This window comes from Sinocyclocheilus rhinocerous, unplaced genomic scaffold (assembly GCF_001515625.1).
Source record: "Sinocyclocheilus rhinocerous isolate Xijiao unplaced genomic scaffold, SAMN03320098_v1.1 scaffold4319, whole genome shotgun sequence".
Lineage (NCBI taxonomy): Eukaryota > Metazoa > Chordata > Actinopteri > Cypriniformes > Cyprinidae > Sinocyclocheilus > Sinocyclocheilus rhinocerous.
The window spans coordinates 197498-213697 of NW_015658510.1; the positions used below are offsets into that span (position 1 = coordinate 197498).

At 39.4% G+C, this 16200-nt stretch overlaps 1 protein-coding gene across 1 annotated transcript in view; it reads left to right on the plus strand.

Annotated features, from left to right (window-relative positions):
- Window positions 1-14536, plus strand: part of adcy1b (adenylate cyclase 1b) — a 41359-nt gene extending 26823 nt beyond the window's left edge. The window contains exons 5-19 of the mRNA XM_016530592.1: window positions 1595-1722; window positions 3767-3925; window positions 4016-4157; window positions 4956-5111; window positions 5207-5401; window positions 6765-6862; window positions 7841-7925; window positions 8226-8315; window positions 8555-8779; window positions 8820-8963; window positions 9058-9204; window positions 9878-9976; window positions 10060-10174; window positions 10338-10462; window positions 11809-14536. Of these exons, the coding sequence (XP_016386078.1) occupies window positions 1595-1722; window positions 3767-3925; window positions 4016-4157; window positions 4956-5111; window positions 5207-5401; window positions 6765-6862; window positions 7841-7925; window positions 8226-8315; window positions 8555-8779; window positions 8820-8963; window positions 9058-9204; window positions 9878-9976; window positions 10060-10174; window positions 10338-10462; window positions 11809-12117 (2217 nt within the window). The 3' untranslated portion in view covers window positions 12118-14536. The remainder of the gene's footprint in view (window positions 1-1594; window positions 1723-3766; window positions 3926-4015; window positions 4158-4955; window positions 5112-5206; window positions 5402-6764; window positions 6863-7840; window positions 7926-8225; window positions 8316-8554; window positions 8780-8819; window positions 8964-9057; window positions 9205-9877; window positions 9977-10059; window positions 10175-10337; window positions 10463-11808) is intronic.
- Window positions 14537-16200: the final 1664 nt, after the last annotated feature.

Sequence of the window (16200 nt, forward strand, 5' to 3'; positions counted from 1 at the left end):
TGCTTCTGCTGGTTTAAAACACTCAGATAGATTCTTCTCTTCTCAAGCTTTTTTGTGACTTTTAGTGACGTGACGTGTGGCCAGGTATGGTGACCCATACTTGGAATTAGTGCTCTGCATTTAACCCATCCAAAGTGCACACACACAGCAGTGAACACACACACACCGTGAACACACACCGGGAGCAGTTGGGGGTTCGGTGCCTTGCTCAAGGGCACCTCAGTCGTGGTATTGAAGGTGGGAGAGAGCTGTACATTCACTCCCCCCACCTACAATCCCTGCCGGCACGAGACTCGAACCTGCAACCTTTGGGTTACGAGTCCGACTCTCTAACCATTAGACCACAACTTCCCCTATTGTAAGTCACTTTGGATAAAGGCATCTGTTAAATGCATAAATGTAAACGTAATAAAGAATTTTGTTTGGATGTGAATATGGACAATAAAGTGCTATTAATGTAAATCAGTGAAACTACAGAATCTACATGCTGCAAACCAGTCTCAGATATAAAGAGAAAACTGGAGAAAAGCTGCACATGAAGTATGAGGACTGCAGAATTCAGCAGATCTGTCTGTAGCATTTTCAGTAGTGACAGCCATCCTGATGAGTCTGAACATGAAGAAACCTCAGCTGCAGAAACCCAGTGAAAAGCTGGGATTGTATGTAGATTGTGTAACACCTAATAAACACTTCAAGTGAAAGAACAGAGCCAGAGCGCTTCCGTTATAATCAACAAGCCCCAGACACGGCGTGAACGAGAGATTTACTGTGAGACTGTGGTAGCTTTGTCAAAAATGTTGATTTTTACTGAAATATTTAAAATGGTTCAATATAGCTTTTCTACAGTATCGAAGCACAGATACCAGCTACATTTCCTTTCTCTCCGACAGTGCTTTATTTTCACATTCACATAATATTGAACAGTTGATTAAAGCATTTGGCTGGATGTCTGCCAAAATTAAAAGGCTTTAACTCTTGCAAATAACGTAATTAAGACATAAGTATTGTAATTTTCTACTGTAAGATAAAATAATGAAATATTCACTTTTTATTTTAAAGCACAGTTGTATTACAATATAACATATTTATGTCTTAGAGATAATACTAGTAATAATAACATTATAAGATTATTTATTATTATATTTAAATTATCTGGCTTGCTAAAATCTAATGTGAATGTGATGTGGACTGAGAGACTATCACATCACATTGCAGCAGATTTAACTTTAAAATGTACAAAAATGTCTTACTTGGATACTGTTGTTATACACTTAATGTTGTAGCAGCTTTTCACCATGTATCAAAAACAGTATTGAATATTGATATTTTTCAAGGTATCACATCAAAGTTGAACTTGCACCGCAGGACTCAAGCTGCGCTCATATGAACCCTGTACAAGAAGCTCAAGACATAATTGCCAATAGTTTCAACAGAGGCTCGACAAACAGAGATATGCAGAGTGAATGTACACTGATACTGTTGTCAGAAATCACATCAAATCAAGCATGACAGTCCTTATATCTGCTGACGCTCGTGGTGTGCATCAGGCGCAGAGTTGCAGCTGTAAAGCTTTCCCTCCTCTGTTCATCTGCAGGAGAATCACTGCCGGCGGATCAAGATTCTGGGCGACTGCTACTACTGTGTGTCTGGCCTGACGCAGCCCAAGACGGATCACGCTCACTGCTGCGTGGAGATGGGTCTGGACATGATCGACACCATCACGTGAGTGTGAGCCGCTGATGGAGGCTCTTCTCAAGGGCAGCAGCATGATGAGTTCCTCTGTAAATCTGGTGTTCAGTCACACGTATATGTGCATATATACACGTATACTGCTTCCCCAGTCGCTCCTGTGAGGAGATTTCCACAAGCTTCAGTGCTGATGTGTCTGAGGATTGTTTCAGTGACAATCTGAATTATGATTATGAATGTTATGAAATGTACTGTTCCTAGAGTGACTGTTGAATCTTCACCAAATCATCATCAGAACCGTGTGGAAAAAAGCTGTTGAAAGATTTCTCATATGTGTCCCTGCAGCACAAAAGCAGTGTTAAGTCGCTGGGGTATATTTGTAGCAATAGCCAACAATACATAGTATGGGTCAAAATTATACATTTTTCTTTTATGCCAAAAATCATTAGGATATTAAGTAAAGATCATGTTCCATGAAGATATTTAGTAAATTTCCTACCGTAAATATATCAAAACTTAATTTTTGATTAGTAATATGCATTGCTAAGAACTTCATTTGAACAACTTTAAAGATGATTTTCTCAATATTTAGATTTTTTTGCACCCTCAGATTCCAGATTTTCAAATATTGTCCTATCCTAACAAACCATACATCAATGGAAAGATTATTTATTCAACTTTCAGATGATGTATAAATCTAATTTTATTAGATTTATTCTAATAAATCTAATAAATCTAATCTCATTAAAAAAAAATTGACCCTTATGACTGGTTTTGTGCTCCATGGTCACATATATCAAACCGTCTTTGTGTATTTGGGCTGATCTTTGAAACTTCTTTTGAAATAAAACCTCACTGACATGATCATGTACATTATGGAAACAGTGACATCGAAACGTAACTTCTTAAAGAGATCGTCCACCCAGAAATAATCATTTATTCTCCCTCGTGTGGCTTCAAACATGAATAATGTTCTCTCTTCTGTGAAGCACAAAAGAACATTTGAAGAATCTTCCATCTGCTGTTGTCTGAGCTGTAACAGTCAATGGGCTTCAGAGTTTCTTGTCGAACCCAGCAACAAATCACACAAAACTTTATATGTGCTTTAGTAGCCATCTGCTGACAGCACCATATCAGTTTGATGACAGCGCCACCTGCTGGTTACAGAAGTCTGGAATAATAACGTTTTTTAGAAGTCTCTTCTGCTCACCAAGGCTGCATTTATTTGATTAAAAATACAGTAGAAACAGTAATATTGTGAAATATTATTACAGTTTAAAACAGCTGTTTTCTATGTGAATATCTGTTAAACTGTAATGTATTTCTGTGATGCGCAGCTGTATTTTCAGCATCATTACTCCAGTCTTCAGTGTCACATGATCTTCAGAAATCATTCTAATATGCTGATTTGCTGCTCAAGAAACATTTCTGATTATTATTATGTTGAAAACAGTTGTGCTGCACAATATTTTTGTGGAAACCGTGATACACTACCATTCACAATTTTCTTTTTTTTTAATTAATCAAAGATGCATTAAATTGCTCAAAAGTGACAGTGTTTTTATTTCAGAAGATTTCTATTTCAAAAAAATGCTGTTCTTTTGAGCTTTCTGTTCATCTGTGAATCCTGAAAAATAAAATGCATCACAGTTTCCACACAAATATTGTGCAGCACAACTGTTTTCAACATTGATAATAATCAGAAATGTTTCTCGAGCAGCAAATCAGCATATTAGAATGATTTCTGAAGATCATGTGACACTGAAGACTGGAGTAATGATGCTGGAAATACAGCTGCGCATCACAGAAATACATTACAGTTTAACAGATACTCACATAGAAAACAGCTGTTTTAGATTGTAATAATATTTCACTGTATTTTTGATCAAGTAAATGCAGGCTCAGTGAGCAGAAGAGACTTCTTTCAAAAACATTAAAGAATCAGATTTATTCCAGACGTTTGATCGCTAGTGTAAATAGTATAGTCATGTGAATCTTCATTGCTCATCAGGTGAGTGACAGTGACAGAAAAACTGCATTCAGACTCTGAGCTGGTGAGCGTGATTGTGTTCTTCAGATCGGTGGCTGAAGCTACAGAGGTGGATCTGAACATGCGTGTGGGTCTGCACACGGGACGGGTGCTCTGTGGCGTGTTGGGCCTCAGAAAGTGGCAGTATGACGTGTGGTCCAATGATGTGACGCTGGCCAACGTGATGGAGGCTGGAGGACTGCCGGGGTGAGGATCTCAAGCAATCAGCATCACACTCCTCTCCAGAACCCTGAGCTGTCTGAGAGCTGTTTGTCCTCTCGTCTGCTTGTTCTACAGGAAGGTGCACATCACTCGCGCCACGCTGGACTGTCTGAATGGAGATTACGAGGTGGAGCCGGGAAACGGCCGCGAGAGACACTCGTTCCTGCTCAAACACGACATCGAGACCTTCTTCATAGTGCCATCTCACCGCAGGAAGGTGTGTGTGCGCTTTACTGGGAACCTTCTCGTGTTTTAGAGATACATCAATGTCAGGACAAAACATTCTTTAGTAATGTCTATGGAACATTCTTTAATGTTTGATATACATATAATGTTATATTTTGGGTGAAAAGTTAGTAGAATATTTCAAGAAACATTTTCTAACTTTTAAATAACGTTATAATCACAACAAGAAAACTGGAAATTTTAATGTTTTAGTCATTTTGGTAACACTTTATATTAAAGACCGATTCTCACTATTAACCAGCATGCATATTGCTAGCAAACTGGCTGTTTATTAGTACTTATAAAGCACATATTAATGCCTTATTCTGCATGACCATAATCTAGATCCCTTAACCCTCACACATAAACTTAACTATTAAAAAGCAGCAAGTTAGGATTTAATGAGGCAAAAGTCGTAGTTAATAGTGAGAACTGGACCATAAAATAAAGTGTGACTGCAATTTTTAAAAACAATGTTCTCACAATGTTTTTATAACCTAAATTTGTCACTTGGGTGCATTTATTCATGCCGTAGTATATGATCACAGTCATCAACAAACTACAAAAATAACAACAATGGTCAACTATACATTAACTACAAAAATGAATTATCAGCGTTCAGTGTACAGTAGATGTACAGTTTGGCTTTATTTGTTACTATAAATTCTCCACAAAAAGTTACTTAGTGTCATTTCAGAATACAGCATGAATTTACAAATGATAGCTGTGCTTCACAGACTGTTATTATTGTGAATATGACTGACATGATTTGAGTTGTTTTCTTTTCCAGATTTTTCCTGGTCTGATCCTGTCAGACATCAAACCTGCCAAAAAGATGAAGTTTAAGACGGTGTGTTACTTGCTGGTGCAGCTCATGCACTGCCGCAAGATGTTCAAGGCCGAGATTCCCTTCTCCAGCGTCATGAGCTGTGAGGACGGGGACAAGGTACGATACACTGAGAAAATCAATGCTGAATGATGTCATGCTGTCACTCTCACAGCCTCATCATGTGGTCATGTGATCGTGTCTGTGATTGGCAGAGGAGGGTGCTGCGCTCCGCGCCGGAGAAGCTCAGGAACCGTTCCTCCACAGCGGCTAACGCGGCTCCGAGCAGCCCGGGGACACGGGTCAACCGCTACATCAGCCGTCTGATCGAGGCCCGGCAGACGGAGTCCGACACGGCCGACCTGCACTACCTCACGCTCACCTTCAGAGACTCGGAGCGAGAGCGCAGGGTGAGAGCCAGTGTCACCGCGCCACGTGCGGAGCTTAAACTGGCCTGTTGTTGATGCATGTGTCTGAGTTACTGTAGTATGATGCAGATTATAGTATATGACGCCACTATAAGCACTGGTTTTACAGACATAGGGCCTCGAGCCTCTGTCATTCAAACACTGCAACACTGAGTCCTAACCAGAATAAGATGAAATAAGAATGTAGTGCACAAGTAATTTGTCTGTCCACACCAAGCGGCAACCTCCCTCTCTCTCTCGTGAAACCAACACGGAAGTGACTAAAACTGCAATTCATCGACTGGCCGCTAGAGGCTGGCTGCAAAAGAGAGTCAGTCCCATAGACACCCCATGTTAAAATGCCCAACTTTACAGCAGAAAAAAAAATGTTTACAGCCTGGTACAAAAAAGGATTTTGGTCTATATAGTTAATTTTGCCCTTCATGACAACTGTGAGGGCGGTGAATTTTTTTATAACTCATCCGTTTAAATTATATTAAGCCTTAAAGTTCTGCATAATTAAGGGCGTGGCCACTTGAGTGACAGGTGGATTGCCGCTGCTGTCACCACCGTCGAGCTAGGTGGGTGTGGCTTCAACAACCAGCTCCCGCCTCTTTGCCCATTTTCGATTATCCGGGAGTGACGAGTGGTGACGCGCTGCCAAGATGGCGATGGCTGGCTCCGCCTACTTTAGGCTTCAAAAACGCTCTTCGGAAACCTACGGGTGACGTCACGGACACTACGTCCATGTTTTTATACAGTCTATGGTCCACACCAGACATGACAAAATCAATCAGCCAATCAGAAGAGCATGTGGGCGGGTCTCTCTCTGCAAGTGCACTGCACTCACAACAAAATGAAAGTACATCAACAAATTCCTAATTATTAAACCATTTTAACATTGTTAAAAAAACACACACTGAATGACTGAAGCACTCATTGTCGTGGAATGCACTTGTTTGATTACAGTGAGTTTAAAAGTACCTGTTTCCTATCATTTATTTTCAAGATCTGATCTCACATTTAGAATGGCTATAAAGGTATTTAAACTCACATTAGACCCTTTTAACATTAAATAAACCATATATAGTCATAGTTTGTATGGTATTGTTCCACCTTTTATCAGGTGTCGTGTTGTGTCACGTCTGGTAAGGACAAAGTGTAAACTTCAGTCATCCCCCAAATTTTGGTTCACGGAATGTTCTGGGAACGTTCCCAAAACATGCTTTTTTAAAGTTTCAGGAAAGTTTGAATTGCACGGTTAGTTGCAGGAACGAGCTGAATGATGTGTATTTGATCTGCTGTAAGTGGTCTGTGTTTTTCAGCACGTTTATGTTTGAGCGTGCTGTGTGCTGTGTTTCTGCAGTATCATCAGCTGAATGACGAGTACTTCACCGGCGCTGTGCTTCTGTCTCTCGTCCTCACGGCTCTGATCGGCATCCTCTACCTGCTCATCATGCCACTGTACGTACAGCAGAGCGTCACTCCATCACAGCGACACAGAAACACACGCATGCTCAGACGTATTGAAACACTTCCTTCTAGTTACAGGTTTGGTTATTTCAGTGAAAGCAGATCTCAACAAACAATGAAGGAGAGCTAAAAAAAAAAAAAAAGGCAAATAGTGAGAGGGAGAACAAAACCAAAACACAACAAACGCATGACACACATACAGTGATATTCCAGAGAATGCAGTGTTTCAGACATTCATACAGCAGTTTGTCGAGGCTCCGTTTCTGTTCCAGCATGATTATTAGGTAAATAAACTCACAATTCTGAGAAGTCCAAATTCTGCAATTGTGAGAAAAAATTCTGAAGTGTGAGATAAAAAGTCGTTTTTTATTTTAAAACCTTAAAAGTTGCAATTACCTTTTTCGTTTTTGATTCTATGGCAGAAAAAAAAACAGAATTGCATGATGTAAACTCAAAAATCAGGAAAAAAGTCAGAATTGCATGATGTAAACTCAAAAATCAGGAAAAAAGTCAGAATTGCATGATGTAAACTCAAAAATCAGAGGAAAAAAGTTAGAATTGCATGATGTAAACTCAAAAATCAGAGGAAAAAAGTCAGAATTGCATGATGTAAACTCAAAAATCAGGAAAAAAGTCAGAATTGCATGATGTAAACTCAAAAATCAGAGGAAAAAAGTTAGAATTGCATGATGTAAACTCAAAAATCAGAGGAAAAAAGTCAGAATTGCATGATAAAAAGTCGCAGTTGCGCAGAAACAAACGCCCATACCTTATGTCTGGCACTCTGAAGTCAAAAAATGTTAAATAGCACAGTAATAGCCACGTCAGACAGCGAAACTAAAGCACATCATCCGAGCAGATGAAGGAAATGCGTTCATGTTGACGTGTACGTGAGAAGCAGGCGTCCTCACAGTCTTCACTCTTCTGTGCATTTATGGTTATTTTCATGTCATGTGTTGTTGTTCTCAGGGGGACGGTCGTGTTGGTGTTGCTGGTCTTCTGCATCTGTTTTCTGGTTGTGTGTATCGTATATCTGCACATCACTAGAGTTCAGGTAAAAACAGATTTTCTTTGCCTTTAGTGTCTTCAGTCAATCTTGACAGTAGGTTTTTAACGCCAAAAGATGGTTTGTACAGCTGCAAGCTGTTAGTAAATCTGGCCCTAAATATGATTTTCTTAGCGTGTAGTGCAGTAAAGGTTTTTATACGGTGGCTGTAAATGATATCTATATAAAGTTGCATTAAAAGGGTAATGCAAAAAAAAGGGTAAATCTTGACTGTAACTTGACTAATTCATATTTTGTAAGCTGATCTTCCATCATGTGTGTTTGTTAATATCTGTCTGTGTGTCTCAGTGTATTCCAGGGTGCCTCAGCATACAGATCCGGACCGTCCTGAGTGTGTTCATAGTGCTCTTAATATACGCCATGGCCCAGGCCTGTGTGGTAACGCACTCTTACATCACTGCACTCACTGCTGATCTGATATTAGCGTGCAGGTTCAGTCAGTCTGATCAAATCGAAGAGATTCAAAACACATGCACATGGGAACATAGGGAACGCTAGTGTTAGAGGATCAAGTGTTTCTTAGATTTAGAATAGAGAGTGCTAGAGTTAGAGGGTCAAATATAACCAAGAAGAAATGTTCTGAATACATTAAGAACCCGTCTCTGTGTGTGTGTCAGGTGGGCTGCATGCCGTGGCTCTGGCCGACTAACTCCACGCGCTCCATCGTGATCATCGACGTGTCCGCAGGGCTGAACCGCACCATGGCGGAGCTGCCGTGTGAAGGAGCGCAGTACGCCTTTCTGTGCTGCATGCTGGGGACGCTGACCGTGGCGCTGTTCCTGCGAGTGTCCTGGCTGTCTAAACTCCTGCTGCTGCTGCTGCTGCTGGTGCTGTACATCACTGTGCTGGAGCTCAGCGGATTCAGACGCTCCTTGGGGTGAGAGACTGCGTGCGCGTGTGCGTGTTCAGGCAGAGGAGGAGAGAGACGGCATGGAGAAAGTCAAACTGGACAATAAGAGAATCCTCTTCAACCTGTTGCCGGTTCATGTGGCTCAACACTTCCTGCTGTCTAACCCCAGAAACATGGTGAGAGCTCGCCTCGTCATCAGCTGCTGAGAGCTTCGATGGAGATGTTGTGCATCATGATCCCAGAGCTGATTGTGTGCTTGTGGTGTGGCAGGATCTGTATTACCAGTCCTACGCTCAGGTCGGGGTGCTGTTCGCTTCCATTCCCAACTTTAATGACTTCTACATCGAGCTGGACGGAAACAACATGGGTGTCGAGTGTCTGCGGCTGCTCAACGAGATCATCGCCGACTTCGACGAGGTCATCTCCCTTGCTGTAATTTAGAAATTTTGAATTAGATTTTTATTTGCTTATTTTCCATTTTCATTTCCATTTTAGTTCGTTTTAGTAATTTTGTTGTGTGTTTTTGTTATTTTTTCTAGATTTTTATTTAAGTTTTAGTTATTTTAAAACATTAAGTTCAACTAAATGAATATGAGAAATGTTGCCTTGGCCACTATATTTTATTTTATTTCATTTCAGTTCAGGGTTATTATAGTTAACTAAAACCATAAAAACACATTTTCATTACTTAAAATAAATGTTATCTGAAATAAAATATAAAAAACGTAAACTTATTTTATTACAGTTAGTTAACAAGGCAACATTTCTCATTTTTATTTAGTCTAACTTGATGTACCTAAATAACTAAATAAATCTGGAATAAAACTTAATAAAGAATATATAAACATTTTAAAACAAAAACTAAACAAGAATGTCTAAACAAGCAACAAAATTACTAAAACTTAAAAAAATAAAACTTGAACATAAAAGCTGAAAATATAAAAATATAATCTAATTCAAAATATTAACAAATATTATAATAGTATCTCAATGATACTAAAATAACACTGTTTCAGTTAACATTGATTTTATTTCAAGCAACTTTTTTTTTTCAACCCTGCTCTGAAACCATTTCATCTCCGTGTTGCAGCTGATGGATAACGAGTGTTATAAAGACATTGAGAAGATCAAGACCATCGGCAGCACGTACATGGCAGCGGTGGGTTTGGTGCCCACCATCGGAACCAAGGTCACTGATTCAGCTACACTGGACATAATGCAGAGTAATACTTACAGAGCATCTGAGAACATGATTCATTTACTCCTTTACAGGCAAAGAAATCCCCTGCTGAGCACCTGAGCACCATCGCAGACTTCGCCATCGAGATGTTTGACGTTCTCGATGAAATCAACTATCAGTCATATAATGATTTTGTCTTGAGAGTGGGTAAGCTCTTATACATTTACACTGCCGTCTACAGAGCAACTCCCTCAGCAAACCTGCAGTTTTCCTACCATTTGTAAAGGACGTTTTCACAACCCTTCTGCTGGCTCTGTATCCTCAGTGAATGTTCTGGATGTTTTCTGATGCTTTATGTGTGAATGCTCAGGTATTAATGTGGGTCCGGTGGTGGCCGGGGTCATCGGGGCCCGCCGGCCGCAGTATGATATCTGGGGAAACACGGTGAACGTGGCCAGCCGCATGGACAGCACCGGAGTGCCTGGGAAGATACAGGTACTACAGTCAGTCTAAAGATAATTCTGTGACTGTGAATATCACAATAATGCATGCATTCTCTGAGAGCTGGACATACCTAAATAAATGCCTAAAAAACGGATTTCCCAGCATGCTTTGATACAGACTTTAAGGAGAGTTAATGTTGAAATTAAGTGTTTTTGCACAAAATAAATATAGCAGGAGATGTGTTAATAATTAAGATTCAAATGAAATAAGGTCACATGAATTTTAAATATTGGTTTTAAATTCAAAATATTTGAGTTAGCGTAACTTTTTGCGTCTACTCAATTTTATTTGTCATTGTCACAAAAATAGTTATTCAGATTCACTGCAATTTTTACTTGCATTTACTCAATTTATATGCTATATTTAATTGATTTTACTCCTTTAAAATTCACTCAGTATTTTTAATGTAAAATGTTTCACATCATAGTTTAAGTTTTTAGAGTGCATATGATATATGATACATGTTTTCATGGGTGAATTTCACCAAAAACATGCCCATGTCAAATGTCAAAATCAAAAGAAAAAATACATTTTGCATGAAGAATGTAAAGCCTGTTTTTAGGACTATTTACATTTTTATAGTGTGATGTTGTTTGCATAGCAATAAAGTATTTTCCCCCTGGAAGGGTCATTATTGTAATGCAAAAATTTTTTTATTAAATTTATTTTTAATTAAATGTATACATCATGTAGCATTTATTGTACCTTCTTTCATTTGTGATGATTTAGCCATTGATAATAATAGGACTTACTAACAACCTCAGTAAAACATACATAGGCATAACAGTAGTGAGAATTTGTGCTCATTATGTCATGATAAAACATGGTTCTGAACTGGCTTTATTTCTTTATAAAGCAATAAGCCCCAAGAAGCTGTGGTTTACAGTGAATTTATAACATAAATTCTTAGCTGTTACAAATTCACTGTAAACCACGACTTCACGGGGCTTATTGCTTTTATAAAACGGTTATTCCATATACGTAGTAAGGTTTCACAGAATAAAACAGAGCAAATAAAGTGTAATGATATTAATAAAAACAGTATTCTTCCACCAAACAATGTAGCTCCTCAGAAACAGTTGTGGTTGCAACAAAGTGGTTGCCGAGCAACACACAGAAGTAAACAAAGGTGTATGTTACTTTGTAGAGTCATTTACAACAGCTTCGAATGCGGCTCAGCCAATCAGAATCAAGCACCGGAACTATCTGTTTTATAATGCTAAATAACCTACAGTGCATGTTAATATGGACCTGGAATATGCCTACATAATTACACAAGCATGCACAAATGAATGTGTATGTGTAGTGTATTGATTTGAATATGCATGATCTTCCAGGTGACGGAGGAAGCGTACCGTCTGCTTCAGAGCGACTATGATCTGGTGTGTCGTGGCAATGTCAGCGTGAAGGGCAAAGGTCAGATGCTCACATATTTCCTGGAGGGTAAAGCGCAGGACGCGGGGAACCGAGCACCGCATCACACCGGCGGCCTGGAGCGCAGGGTTCACGCCATCGCCCGCTCCAGCAGCACCTCGTCTGTGGCCTCGGGATTCGTGAGCAGCAGCTCTCCTGGGACACGCGGACACAGCGCCGCTCATGTGCCTACGGTCGGAGAAGAGCAGGAGGGCAAAGAGGGAGAGATGTAGGACCGGTCGCACACGACACACACACTTCTTTACCATTAAAGACACAGAAGAGGATAACGTCTGCAGGTGGAAAGAATGAACCGTCTTCCCTTTATTCACCTTCTCAAAACACGTGAACGGATCTTCACTGCACGCTCTTTTAAAGACCGTCTTCTTTGGTCACTTTTATCAGTTCTTCTGGATAAATTCAGGTACTGTCCTGCATTTCTTTCCCAGTCGAATCATGGAATTTGGGCTTGGGAATGCCATTCCACGCTGATTCTGTCGCGCTGCAGGAGCGTTCAGAGCCTCGCATGATCTTCAGCAATGTGTCATCTCTCAAGTTTTATGCCAACTTCTTATATGAGCTGTACATAGTAGATGTTCTTACGATCAGAGTTTGTGTATTTTTTGTATTGAACTCTCCAGTGCATTTGAATGAGTGTGATAGCGTGTGAATGAGATGCATTTATAACTCATAGAGCAGCAATAGAAGCAGGACATGCTCTGCATCAGTGCACTAGATTGTGATTTCGTATTCATTCACTCTCACACACTCTTCATCTTCATCACGTGACAGAGCGAGACTGGAGAAATCAAAGAGCTCTATCTTGATGACACATTTACACCTGTACTCTGATTTCAGAAAATAATAATAATATTATAAATATATAAGTATAAACTGTTTCAAAGCAGCATGTGTATATAGAACAAGAGAAATCAGGGAGTTTGATAACAGCCTAAAGAAAGCTTCTTCATCATCATCATCATCATCATCCTCGGCTGCAGTCACTCTGACAGACTGTTCTGAAACTATAAACAAAAATCTGACATCTATATTCATGCATACTGTGGAGTCCAAACATCTGACACTGCATTCAGTTTCACATTTTTGACTTTTATTTGAATTTTTTATTACAAATATCTTTTTCATACCTTAACGGGAATGTTAACATAACGCTCGTAGAACTTATTTTTGTCAGCTGGCTATTCATTAAATGTTGTAACTTTATTTAAATGATTTAAAGGATGTTTTGAATCTCAGATTGATTGTCAGTGTGGTGTCAGGTGTGTGTATGTAGTGATAAAGTGTGTGATTAGCAGGGACAAACCTCCACAGGCTGAACATGTGCCAATTATATCGAATCTCAATCTGAAGTGCAATGATCGGACACGATTCTGTCATCAGCATTCACTGTAATAATATCAGCATCACATTCACATGCAGATGAAACGTGACTGAAACTATCAAATACTATGCTTTATGCTGTTAGAGAGCTATGTGCAGACTCATGATGAGACTGTTACCTGAGTGAGGCGGATGGCTTGATGTTAACGAGGTCAGTTATGTGTAGTCTATGTGGGCACAAGAGTACAGTGACCATCTACTGACACGGAGGTCAACAACCCGCCCATGAGGAACGCTGCGTCACACACACACACACACACACACACACAGATCTCTGTAGACTGGTGTGTGTTTACAAGCACAAAACTCTGAGACTGTTTGTGAGGAGAAACAATGACTCTTTCTATATTTCTATGGCAAATGTTTATTTTCATGCTGATGTTTTGAATCATGACGCTTTTCTTCAGGGTATGAATCGATCTCTCAGTCGCTCTCTTGTACTGTCAATACAGTATTCTTGCCTTATTTGACACGCTTGCGGTGATTGAAGTCAGTTGCCTTTTAGCTCTTTGATATTCAGAAGTGTATTTTGTAAATACAACGATGTATGATATACTGTCCTTTGAACAGTGCAAACCTGAGCAATATAAGATTTTGTAATAAAGCGAGTATTGAAGTACAACGGTTTAGTGATTTCCTGTTTGTGTGACACTTAAGGCATAAATGTGTCGTTCCTGTTTGTGTTCCGTGTGTACTTGTTTTGTAGTCTTTTAGTTTGTAGTTTTGCTTTGTTCCCTGGATTGTTTGCTGGTGCATCTAGTCAGTCCTCTTAACCCCATGTTTATAAGCCCTATGATTCCTGTGTTTATCGTCTGGTCTTGTCTTTCTATGGCTGCTTGTTGAGTTTGATCAGTTCTGTTTTTTATGTTTCCTAGTTCCTGTGTGTTGTATCTGATGATGATGATATTTATTGTTGAAATTTATGTCTGCATTTGGATCCTCTCTTGTTGTCTGCATTCACCCCAGCATTACAAGACCAAACCCCTTTACACACTTCTGCTGTCATATTAATTAATTCTCAATGACTTAATGTCATATTAATGACAGCGATGCTGACTCGAGTCACTGGATTCCATCTCTCCACATTCATAATGAGAACATGATCACACTAAATCAGTGGTTCTTAGGTTCTCCTGCTCTTGCGGATCTCACACATTTTTATGTCTCCCTTATTTGAGAGGCTCAGTTCAGCTCATGGATCTCTCTCCTAACGAGCTGATGATCTGAATCAGGTGTGTCAAATAAGGGAGAAACGTGCAGAGCAGTGGGTCCCTGACCAGGATTAAGAACCACTGCACTAAATGGATTCAGTAATGAATCACGCTGTGATGTTGCAGATATTTAATCAGATTCTACATGCATTATTACACTTAAAATAAATGCGGAAGAAAAGGCTATTTGTAAACGTGTCAGTCATCAAAAACATATACACAATATTGACTCATTTGTAAGTGTGTTTTCATCATCTTTCATGTGCCAAGTTCTTAGAAATGCACAATTTTTATACAATTTAAGAGAACTGTCAATGTAACGTTATGCTTGAGCAGTTGCACAATCTAAACTGAGCTAACTTTGCCTGATATTCTTTGTCTGATATTTGAAGAGACAATCCTCAGGATCATCTTATGCATCTTTCAGTAGTCGCAGCACACGACTTTTTAAAATATTAATGAGCAGTGAAGCTGTTTTGATAAAATATTTTTTCCAAGAATTAAAAATAAATGCAAATGCCAAACTACTTACTTTTCAGGAATTTCATTTTTAATTTTTAGTCGCAGCACACAACTTTTTAAAATATTAATGAGCAGTGAAGCTGTTTTGATAAAATATTTTTTCCAAGAATTAAAAATAAATGCAAATGCCAAACTACTTACTTTTCAGGAATTTCATTTTTAATTTTCGTTCTTTTCTCATTATGATTTCAGGACAGTTGTATCACCCTGACATTTTAGATTTTAAACAATTGTTTTTTTGTATTATTTAAGCAGCTGAAGGACGTTCTCGTTGAAGAGCAGAGCTCATAGCAACCTGCTAGATACCAGAAAATCCTCGTCTATCTCAGCAGATCATTCAGTCCTGCAGTCGTCTCTCAGGGTGTGTGAGATCCAACCAAACGCCGTAGCGTTCATATAGAAACACACTGAAGCCAACGGGTCAGCAGCGCTCACATCTCTGGGTTAAACTGCTAAGTTAACGTGTAGTGTGTTTAGAGAAATATCTAGGTGCCCCAAGTTTAAAAAAAGAGCGTTAATTAATTATGGGAACATTGTTTGGTTTTGTTTTGAAATGTTTCTAAAACATTGAAATGCCCAGATTTCTTGTTTTGATTAAAACACTATTTAAAGGTTATTGCTTTTAACACATTTTATGTTGTTTGCTTAAATTGTTCACAATGCAAAAATAAAACAAACAAAAATATAAATTAGAAATGAAGACATGCTTCAATGGCATGTTTCTTCTTATTTTTGGCATTGTGGGGCAGCTCAAAGGCCGTCTTTGGGCATCACTGGTTTAATCTGTGTTTCTGCAGGTCAATCTGATGCGTGGCCACGACACACGAGCTGACCGTTGAATGAAGATCCTGAGACAGAGTCCAGGGTACCCAGGGCGGTTGCTAGGGTGTTGCTATGCGGTTGCTAGGGTACCCGAAGGGAAGTGGACACAGCAGACACATCTTCTGCTGAGAATTTCGTCTCTCTTGACATCTGAGGTCGTCATTTGTATTAGTAATTTTTCCATATTTTATTTCGCAAACCAAAGTCAAAGTCAGAAGTTTAATTCTCCATCTCCAGTGGCCTGTTTTCGTTCTTCTTGCACAATCTATGGCTGGACTTGTGTGGGTGTTGTGTAAATGATGTGCTCGTGGCATGTGTGCGTATAGGCACTGATGGACCTACAGCAATCCTGAAGAACAT